Source organism: Salmo salar, chromosome 14 (assembly GCF_965601325.2).
Source record: "Salmo salar chromosome 14, fSalSal1, whole genome shotgun sequence".
Classification (NCBI taxonomy): Eukaryota; Metazoa; Chordata; class Actinopteri; order Salmoniformes; family Salmonidae; genus Salmo; species Salmo salar.
This window is the reverse complement of record NC_138304.1, coordinates 36,229,273-36,240,369: the sequence shown is the minus strand read 5'-3', so window position 1 is coordinate 36,240,369 and position 11,097 is coordinate 36,229,273. Positions and strand designations below refer to the sequence as shown.

The 11,097-nt window shown below is 44.2% G+C and overlaps 1 protein-coding gene across 3 annotated transcripts; it reads right to left on the bottom strand.

Annotated features, from left to right (window-relative positions):
* Positions 1–1,648: 1,648 nt before the first annotated feature.
* On the bottom strand, positions 1,649–5,191 carry LOC106569406 (glutathione S-transferase 3, mitochondrial). 3 transcript variants are annotated; one of them, XM_045694241.2, is made up of 6 exons: positions 5,077–5,191; positions 4,069–4,200; positions 3,881–3,954; positions 3,700–3,757; positions 2,042–2,114; positions 1,649–1,946 (listed from the first exon to the last, which is right to left on the bottom strand). In XM_045694241.2, exons 2-6 carry the CDS (start codon positions 4,183–4,185, stop codon positions 1,816–1,818), a joined length of 453 nt encoding a protein of 150 aa, XP_045550197.1. In that variant the 5' UTR covers positions 4,186–4,200; positions 5,077–5,191; the 3' UTR covers positions 1,649–1,815. The 3 variants fall into 3 exon arrangements, with proteins under 3 accessions (XP_045550197.1, XP_013996219.1, XP_045550198.1); XM_014140744.3 differs by lacking the exon at positions 5,077–5,191 and adding an exon at positions 4,726–4,868; XM_045694242.2 differs by lacking the exon at positions 5,077–5,191 and adding an exon at positions 4,560–4,714.
* Positions 5,192–11,097: the final 5,906 nt, after the last annotated feature.

The following is an 11,097-nucleotide window of genomic DNA, read 5'->3' as shown; positions in this document are numbered from 1 at the left end:
CGAGTACTGAAACACGCTGTCGTACACGTCGATCCAGAGCATTCCAAATATACTCAATGGTTGACATGTCTGGTGAGTATGCGGGCCATGAAAGAACTGGGACATTTTCAGTTTCCAGGAATTGTATACAGATCCTTGCAACATGAGGCTGTGCATTATCATGCTGAAACATGAGGTGATTGCGGCGGGCTAAATGGCACGAGAATGGGCCTCAGGATCTCATCCCGGTATCCCTGTGCATTCAAATGGACATGAATAAAATGCAATAGTGTTCATTGTCCGTAGCCTGTGCCTGCCTATACTATAACCCCACCGCCACCATGGGGCACTCTGTTCAAAACGTTGACATCAGTTACCCGCTCGCCATCACGACACCATACACGTCGTCTGCGGTTGTGAGGCCGGTTAGACATACTGCCAAATTCTCTAAAACGACACTGGAGGCAGCTTATGAACATTCAATTCTTTAGCAACAACTCTGGTGGACATTCCTGCAGTAAGCATGCCAATTGCATACTCCCTCAAAACTTGAGACATCTATGGCATTGTGTTGTGCGACAAAACTGCACATTTTAGAGTGGCTTTTTATTGTCCCCAGCACAAGGTGCACCTGTGAAATGATTATGCTGTTTAATCAGCTTCTTGATATGCCACACCTGTCAGGTGGATGGATTATCTTGGCAAAGGAGAAAATTCTCACTAACAGAGAAATTAGCTTTTAGTGTGTATGGAACATTTCTGGGATCTATTATTTCAGCTCATGAAACCAACACTTTACATGTTGTGTTTATATTTTTGTTCAGTGTAGTACAATCCCCAGCCCTAACCCAACCACGAACAGAACATTGCCTAATGGCTAAGATAATAGTAAAGTATTTATTGTGCCTGCATGTAGGCTTAGAGGTGATGGGGCAGCAGGTAGCTTAGCGGTAACAAAAGTTTTGCCAATAACCAAAAGGTTGCTGGTTTGAATCCCTGAGCCAACAAGTTGAAAAATCTGTCAATATGCCCTTGAGCAAGGCACTTAAACCCTAATTGCTCCTGTAAGTCGTTCTGGATAAGAGAGTCTGCTAAATGACTAAAAGTTGTAAACTTAGGACAACTATGCAGATCAATGAGGACAACCACACACATTAACCTCTTGGTTCACTCTGGTTCTTCTGAAGCAATAACATCTCCCTATTCTCCACACACACATCACACCCATGGATACAAACATTAAAACACAAGTCCATGATACAACCTAGAAATGTTACTTAAGCCCATTTTCCATGGTCATTTTCTACATTAGAATTTAATTTAGAATACAGCACAGGAGGATGCTGAGGGTAGGACGGATCCTAACTATGGCAGTTATGGAGAGAATGGAATGGCATAAAACACCTGGAAACCATGTGTTTGATGCCATTCCAAATAATTCTCCTCCAGCCATTAACACGAGCCTGTCCTCTCCAATGAAGGTGCCACCAACCTCCTGTGGAATACAGTTTTGGCAACATTATGCATAAAAAAATACCACACTCTAACAAAGAGTAGCTGGTGAAGCACCATGAACAGCTTATCTGGGCCTATCAGTGTTGAGGAGGGGGTCTGGGAGGAGTTGGTGTAGTGTGGTAGTTATGGGATGATAAACTAACAGCCGTGGTCATCTCTTTCCAAATGTTTACTGAACTCTGTCTGTACATATCATACACAAGTACGGATGCCCACAAAGGACATCCTACAACTACTAATAGACTGGGGTCAGGTGGGGTTGCAGTGCCTCTCACTGAAGAATGGTAGCAGGAATGGCAGCGGGAAAGGGAGCTAAGAACCTCATCCTGGTCTCATCCCAGGCCTCACCCAGTCACCACAGCCTAACAGGGTTCTGCCAAAGTTGGCTACAGTCAGAATCATGCCCAGCAGAGCAATGTTCCCGGATAACCCTGGCATCCTTTTTTTAGGATCTGAAAGGAATACATAGAACAAAACCCTTGAGTAAAGGCTGCCATATTGTTTTAATAAATTATTGTATTATAAGCATATTTATCAATTGTCTTACCTCCAGTGGAGTATCCGTATGCATAGATCTCCCTGCTTATAACCCATGTCATTCCAAGTCCACTGACTAGGCGCTGTAACACAAATGGCTCCCTGTTAAACAAAAGACTCTTAAAGAGTCTTAATGTCTTAATAAAAGGGAATCCAGATGAGTGTCTTTATGGAGTACTCTGACTATCTAGCTGTAAAGTCTGGGATGCATGGTACGCAAATCTAACATACACTGCTCAAAAAAATAAAGGGAACACTTAAACAACACAATGTAACTCCAAGTCAATCACATTTCTGTGAAATCAAACTGTCCACTTAGGAAGCAACACTGATTGACAATACATTTCACATGCTGTTGTGCAAATGGAATAGACAACAGGTGGAAATTATAGGCAATTAGCAAGACACCCCCAATAAAGGAGTGGTTCTGCAGGTGGGGACCACAGACCACTTCTCAGTTCCTATGCTTCCTGGCTGATGTTTTGGTCACTTTTGAATGCTGGCGGTGCTTTCACTCTAGTGGTAGCATAAGATGGAGTCTACAACCCACACAAGTGGCTCAGGTAGTGCAAGGAGGAGCAGGAGAAGCACTGCCAGAGCCGTGCAAAATGACCTCCAGCAGGCCACAAATGTGCATGTGTCTGCTCAAATGGTCAGAAACAGACTCCATGAGGGTGGTATGAGGGCCCGACGTCCACAGGTGGGGGTTGTGCTTACAGCCCAACACCGTGCAGGACATGTGGCATTTTCCAGAGAACACCAAGATTGGCAAATTCGCCACTGGCGCCCTGTGCTCTTCACAGATGAAAGCAGGTTCACACTGAGCACGTGACAGACGAGAGTCTGGAGAGTCTGGAGACGCCGTGGAGAACGTTCTGCTGCCTGCAACATCCTCCAGCATGACCGGTTTGGCGGTGGGTCAGTCATGGTGTGGGGTGGCATTTCTTTGGGGGGCCGCACAGCCCTCCATGTGCTCGCCAGAGGTAGCCTGACTGCCATTAGGTACCGAGATGAGATCCTCAGACCCCTTGTGAGACCATATGCTGGTGCGGTTGGCCCTGGGTTCCTCCTAATGCAAGACAATGCTAGACCTCATGTGGCTGGAGTGTGTCAGCAGTTCCTGCAAGAGGAAGGCATTGATGCTATGGACTGGCCCGCCCGTTCCCCAGACCTGAATCTAATTGAGCACATCTGGGACATCATGTCTCGCTCCATCCACCAACGCCACGTTGCACCACAGACTGTCCAGGAGTTGGCGGATGCTTTAGTCCAGGTCTGGGAGGAGGTCCCTCAGGAGACCATCCACCACCTCATCAGGAGCATGCCCAGGCGTGGTAGGGAGGTCATACAGGCACGTGGAGGCCACACACACTACTGAGCCTCATTTTGACTTGTTTTAAGGACATTTCATCAAAGTTGGATCAGCCTGTAGTGTGGTTTTCCACTTTAATTTTGAGTGTGACTCCAAATCCAGACCTCCATGGGTTGATAAATTGGATTTCCATTGATTATTTGTGTGATTTTGTTGTCAGCACATTCAACTATGTAAAGAAAAAAGTATTTAATAAGATTATTTCTTTCATTCAGATCTAGGATGTGTTGTTTAAGTGTTCCCTTTATTTTTTTGAGCAGTATATATATAGTAAATTAATAAATGGTGGAACTCACAGGACTATGCAGACCACCAATGGCCAGACTGAAGAGGAAAGCAGGGTAGCTCTCCAGGCTGTAAAGTAAAAAAATAATAACTTTGACCTAATATTACAAGAAATGTTTGGTTTTTATAACAAACATCTGGTTGCTTCCTCTGTGAAGTACATACTAAATGTTCATACTACATAGTACATACGTGTTCTGATGGGCTCGCTGGATGCAGTTGAAGATATTTCCAGAGTCTGGATCATTGCTGTACATCTGAGGGTACTGTCCAACAGAGAAAAGAAAATCAGGGGAACCATCCTGAGTTTTTATAGCCTACTTTAAGCTTTAGATGATTCATTGGCTGACACACAGTGGGCCAGGTCCCAGGCAACTCACATTGATCTTGTACTTCTTGCGAGCTTTGCCAACTTTCACGGCGAGGTGGGCGACCATTACCATGCTGGCAACACCAGTGAGAACCACATACCCATATTCTTTAGACAGCACAACCATTCTGGCACTGATCTGCTGCAAGAGAAAAACACATAGCCTACAGGTGAGTTGGTCAATCCCACTTTCACATTCACCTTAGATAAAATACTGGTTGAAAGTCCAATAAGTAAACTGATTAGTTAGTAGGCCCTACATTAATAAATGACATTAGATCAATGCCAAGTCGTTGAAACCATAATATACTCCATTGTCTTGGAAAATAGGCTTCATGCTAATATGGAATGTGCTTATTCTTCCTATTGTAGCCTATTGTTAGGATACTAAACTGCAAAAACCCTTTCCCTCAGCAAAGTTCTCAAAATGTGACACAAAATAAAAACCATCTATGCATGTAGTACAGCGCACAAAAAAGTTACAAATAAACAATAGCCTACGTAAAAGGCGCATATCTTCGCATTTTCAAGCGAGTAATTCAGTTGAACTTGATGCGCTAAAACACATGCCTAACTCCACCCAGGGCCAAGTGTCTGCGGGCTTTCACTCGTCCCATGTAACTGATTTACGAATTAAGGTCACTGAATAGTAAGGAACTCTCCTCACCTGGTTGTCTAGGTCTTAATCGAAAGGAAAAAAACAAAAACCGGAAGACACGACCAGTTCCTCCATGGAATGAGTTTGACACCCCTACGCTAAAAGCTCCCAAAACAAAAGCCGTGTTTGAGAGCATCAAAACGATTGCAGGCGACTGCCGACTGACTGATTTACAAATCACCTTGCATCATAAATAACTACTCATTAGTATTTGTAGATCAGTCAATCAATATATTGCGTTGTTGATCCTCTCGAACACGGCCAACGTGAAGCCAATGGAGAACTAGAAGTGCAACATTATAAGCTATCCAGCAACAATACGTAACGTTGAATACTGTTTGTAAAATAAGTGTTATTTACCTGTTAATGACGATCTGAATAATGTTCGCAATTGAGTCAGTAATCCTGTGTCGTCTACTCGTAAGGGAGTCAGTCCTATATATAAACACACAGAAGAGGCGTGGTGCCTCCCCCTAGTGGGGAAGAGTTCATTTGGGCTGTATCAGATCGTAGGACTACTACCAACAATTCTGTTTTAGCATGACATTGAGTAATATAATAAAACAGAGTGAAATTAATAGAATAACTTTATTTACAGTTAGTGTTTCACAAGCCTATTTAAAGTATGTTTATGTGAGTGCAACCTCTTCATTTTCCTATGTGAGTTCAAACAGGGCCATATCTGACTCACAAACCCCTTGAGCTCTCTGTTCAGCCTAGTCATTGTGACAATGTCGTGCGTGAGGGAAGTTCCCTTATGTTCACTACAGTTTTTGATAGAAAGTAATCAATCTGTAACCAGTTTTACTGCCCTTGTATATCACTCATAGAGTCCCATTCCCATTCATTCATCACTCATAGAGTGATTCTGCTGGCTCTTATCTACAGAAGGTAATTTCATCCGTCTATAAAGTGTGGCCATGGATTAGAGGGGGTTTAGTCATAGGACCATTTCATTATTCACTTCTGTTAATTCATTTGTGTTAAGATAAGTGTTAATTCCAAGATGGCATAGCAGTCAGACGTCCGTTGTTCTCCTCTTGTGTGTCCCGTGTATATATATATTTACATATTTTCTTCGTATATCTTTTTATATATTTTTTTCTAAAAACTCAACCTCAAAACACTCTCCTGCAACCCGCCTCACCAATTTAAAAAAAAAGTATTATTTACCTCAAATCTGAAATCCACAACAGAAGCAAGCCAGATGTTAGCCAGAGGCTGGCCAGTTCACTGGCTAACGGTGGAGTTCAGCTAGCCACGGTTGGCGGTCATCAGCTATCCCTTAGCTCGAAAAGCTATCGCCAGTTTTGTACAGTGCGACAGAGCATACCGGACCTATTTCTCTCCATATCCCCGGATTTCTACCGCAGGCTCTGGACATTTACACCTGGATCTTGCAGCTAGCTAGCTGCTACCCGAGTGACTATTGGCTAACGTCGGTCCCGGAGCTAACATCAATTATTCCGGAGCTAGCCAACTGAAGAGTTCCATCAGCCACTCCTGGGCTACGTTCACCTATCCGGACCCGTTTTACTGCCAATGCGGAGCCCCATCGGGCCTTCACGACTGGACTACCGACGTTATCTGCCCGAGGGAGTTATCCAACTGGCCCCTCCGTCGCAACGTAATCTGAACGCCCATCTGCGGCCGGCTAATCGTTAGCTGTCTTATCGGCTGCTATCTTAATAGGTCTATCGGACAATTTTCTTGGGCCACTATAACTATAACTATTTTGCCAATTGGACTGGTCTCCCCTACCACACGGAACCTCACTAATCAACAGACGGAAACGCACGAGGTGGCTAAAAACAGACCTCCCTCCATCTTCTGCCAGCTTGCTACCTATGGCCCGGCTAGCTGTCTGAATCTCACTTGGACATTTATGATCACTCGGCTAAGCATGCCTCTCCTTAATGTCAATATGCCTTGTCCATTGGTCTTCTGGTTAGTGTTTATTGGCTTATTTCACTGTAGAGCCTCTAGCCCTGTTCATTATACCTTATCCAACCTTTCAGTTCCACCACCCACACATGCGATGACATCACCTGGTTTCAATGATGTTTCTAGAGACAATATCTCTCTCATCATCACTCAATGCCTAGGTTTACCTCCACTGTGTTCACATCCTACCATACCTTTGTCTGTACATTAAACCTTGAAGCTATTTTATCGCCCCCAGAAACCTGCTCCTTTTACTCTCTATTCCGGACATCATAAACGACCAATTCTCATAGCTTTTAGCCGTACCCTTATCCTACTCCTCCTCTGTTCCTCTGGTGATGTAGAGGTGAATCCAGGCCCTGCAGTGCCTAGCTCCACTCCTATTCCCCAGGTGCTTTCTTTTGATGACTTCTGTAACCGTAATAGCCTTGGTTTCATGCATGTTAACATTAGAAGCCTCCTCCCTAAGTTTGTTTATTCACTGCTTTAGCACACTCTGCCAATCCGGATGTCCTAGCCGTGTCTGAATCCTGGCTTAGGAAGTCCACCAAAAACTCTGAAATCTTCATCCCGAACTACAACATTTTCAGACAAGATAGACGGCCAAAGGGGGCGGTGTTGCAATCTACTGCAGAGATAGCCTGCAGAGTTCTGTCCTACTATCCAGGTCTGTACCCAAACAATTTGAACTTCTACTTTTAAAAATCCCTCTCTCTAAAAACAAGTCTCTCAGTGTTGCCGCCTGCTATAGACCACCCTCTGCCCCCAGCTGTGCTCTGGACACCATATGTGAACTGATTGCCCCCCATCTATCTTCAGAGCTCATGCTGCTAGGTGACCTAAACTGGGACATGCTTAACACCCCAGCTATCCTACAATCTAAGCTTGATTCCCTCAATCTCACACTAATTATCAATGAACCTACCAGGTACCACCCCAAAGCCGTAAACACGGGCACCCTCATAGATATCATCCTAACCAACTTGCCCTCTAAATACACCTCTGCTGTTTTCAACCAAGATCTCAGCGATCACTGCCTTGTTGCCTGCATCCGTAATGGGTCAGCGGTCAAACGACCTCCACTCATCACTGTCAAACGCTCCCTGAAACATTTCAGTGAGCAAGCCCGGGTATCCTGGAAGGATATTGACCTCATCACGTCAGTAGAGGATGCCTGGTTATTTTTTTTAAATTCCTTCCTCACCATCTTAAATAAGCATGCCCCATTCAAGAAATGTAGAACCAGGAACAGATATAGCCCTTGATTCTCTCCAGACTGACTGCCCTTAACCAACACAAAAACATCCTGTGGCGTTCTGCATTAGCATCGAACAGCCCCCGTGATGTGCAACTTTTTAGAAAAGCCAAGGCTAGCTTTTTCAAGCAGAAATTTGCTTCCTGCAACACAAACTCAAAAAGGTTCTGGGACACTGTAAAGTCCATGGAGAATAAGAACACCTCCTCCCAGCTGCCCACTGCACTGAGGATAGGAAACTCTGTCACCTCTGATAAATCCACTATAATTGAGAATTTCAATAAGCATCTTTCTACAGCTGGCCATGCTTTCCACCTGGCTACGCCTACCGCGGTCAACAGTACTGCACCCCCCACAGCTACTCGCCCAAGCCTTCCCCATTTCTCCTTCTCCCAAATCCAGTCAGCTGATGTTCTGAAAGAGCTGCAAAATCTGGACCCCTACAAATCAGCCGGGCTAGACAATCTGGACCCTTTCTTTCTAAAATTATCTGCCGAAATTGTGCAAACCCTATTACTAGCCTGTTCAACCTCTCTTTCGTGTCGTCTGAGATTCCAAAAGATTGGAAAGCAGCTGCTGTCATCCCCCTCTTCAAAGGAGGGGACACTCTTGACGCAAACTACTACAGACCTACATCTATCCTACCCTGCCTCTCTAAAGTCTTCGAAAGCCAAGTCAACAAACAGATTACCGACCATTTCGAATCCCTCCGCACCTTCTCTGCTATGCAATCTGGTTTCAGAGCTGGTCATGGGTGCACCTCAGCCACGCTCAAGGTCCTAAACAATATCTTAACCGGCATCGATAAGAAACAATACTGTGCTGCCGTATTCCTTGACCTGGCCAAGGCTTTCGACTCTGTCAATCACCACATCCTCATCGGCAGACTCAATAGCCTTGGTTTCTCAAATGATTGCCTCGCCTGGTTCACCAACTACTTCTCTGATAGAGTTCAATGTGTCAAATTGGATGGCCTGTTGTCCAGGCCTCCGGTAGTCTCTATGGGGGTGCCGTGCCACAGGGTTCAATTCTTGGGCCAACTCTTTTCTCTGTATACATCAATGATGTCGCTCTTGCTGCTGGTGAGTCTCTGATCCACCTCTACGCAGACGACACCATTCTGTATACTTCTGGCCCTTCTTTGGACACTGTGTTAACAACCCTCCAGACGAGCTTCAATGCCATACAACTCTCCTTCCGTGGCCTCCAACTGCTCTTAAATACAAGTAAAACTAAATGCATGCTCTTCAACCGATTGCTGCCTGCACCTGCCCGCCCGTCCAGCATCACTACTCTGGACGGTTCTGACTTAGAATATGTGGACAACTACAAATACCTAGGTGTCTGGTTAGACTGTAAGCTCTCCTTCCAGACTCACATCAAACATCTCCAATCCTAAGTTAAATCTAGAATTGGCTTCCTATTTCGCAACAAAGCATCCTTCACTCACACTGCCAAACATACCCTCGTAAAACTGACCATCCTACCGATCCTCGACTTCGGCGATGTAATTTAGAAAATAGCCTCCAATACCCTACTCAATAAACTGGATGCAGTCTATCACAGTGCCATCCGTTTTGTCACCAAAGCCCCATATACTACCCACCACTGCGACCTGTACGCTCTCGTTGGCTGGCCCTATACTCGTCGCCAATCCCACTGGCTCCAGGTCATCTACAAGACCCTGCTAGGTAAAGTCCCCCATTATCTCCGCTCACTGGTCACCATAGCAGCACCCACCTGTAGCACGCGCTACAGCAGGTATATCTCTCTGGTCACCCCCAAAGCCAATTCCTCCTTTGGCCGTCTCTCCTTCCAGTTCTCTGCTGCCAATGACTGGAACGAACTACAAAAATCTCTGAAACTGGAAACGCTTATCTCCCTCACTAGCTTTAAGCACCAGCTGTCAGAGCAGCTCACAGATCACTGCACCTGTACATATCCCATCTATAATTTAGGCCAAACAACTACCTCTTCCCCTACTGTATTTATTTATTTTGCTCCTTTGCACCCCATTATTTCTATTTCTACTTTGCACTTTGTTCCACTGAAAATCTACCATTCCAGTGTTTTACTTGCTATATTGTATTTACTTTGCCACCATGGCCTTTTTTGCCTTTACCTCCCTTATCTCACCTCATTTGCTCACATTGTATATAGACTTATGTTTCTACTGTATTATTGACTGTATGTTTGTTTTACTCCATGTGTAACTCTGTGTTGTTGTATGTGTCGAACTGCTTTGCTTTATCTTGGCCAGGTCGCAATTGTAAATGAGAACTTGTTCTCAACTTGCCTACCTGGTTAAATAAAGGTGAAATAAATAAAATAAATAAAAATTTCACTGGTGTGTTTTTTTTCCAGTTACATTTGTTTTCATCCGTTTGGTTTTTGTTTCAGTTTGACACATTATGTCATACTAATTCTTCTCAATATCAAATGTAAACAATTGCTAGGCCCAACATTGAATATACGTTCCAAGTGTTGGTCATAGGGAAGGGAATCCTGTTTAGCAATATTTTAACAATACTACATCACTAGATGGCACTATATCTTTAGTAAACAGCAGCCATAAGTACACTTTCTGAATGGCAGAAGCTTTGACTTTGGTCTCAGAGAAAGGATCATGACTATATCCCATTATGAAAATTGTGAATAAATGCTCTCAGATTGGTTATGCTTCTTTGTTCTTTTTTGAAGCAGGGACATAATTGTGGATGAAGGCTTGATTTCATGCATTGTCCCTGACGTTATTATCTCTTGCTGACACGGTCTGTCTCTCTTTCGGTTGTTGACAGGCATTTTTCTGTCAAGTGCTTTGAGATTATTTTTGTAATGAAAAGCGCTATAGATGTTGAATGAATTATTAATTATTATTATAATCCGGCATCACATCTGTCCTCCCACCATGCTGCTGAATCTGAATCAGCACTTCAACACCTACACATGAATACAGGGAGAGAGAGAGATGCAATGGGAAATCCATGTGTATGTGCGCTTGTGGGAGAAAAGTTGTGTGAACTGGCTCTTGCCATGTCAATGTTATAGGTTATATAACAATAATATTGAAATAGTGGCATGTGGCTCCATGCCCAAGTAGACTGGCACTCTAAGTTTATGACCCTGCATCTGGCTAGACTGAAATATGACACACACACACACACACACGACAGTTCATGACA

Bases quoted from the DNA above. Each gene is read 5' to 3' on its own strand.
- LOC106569406 (XM_045694241.2), bottom strand. From the start codon at position 4,185: ATGGTTGTGCTGTCTAAAGAATATGGGTATGTGGTTCTCACTGGTGTT. The intron at 3,955-4,068 runs GTGAGTTGCCTG...TCTGTTGGACAG, and splicing joins GCAAGAAGTACAAGATCAAT to TACCCTCAGATGTACAGCAA. The intron at 2,115-3,699 runs GTGAGTTCCACC...TTTGTGTTACAG, and splicing joins TTGGTGGTCTGCATAGTCCT to CGCCTAGTCAGTGGACTTGG.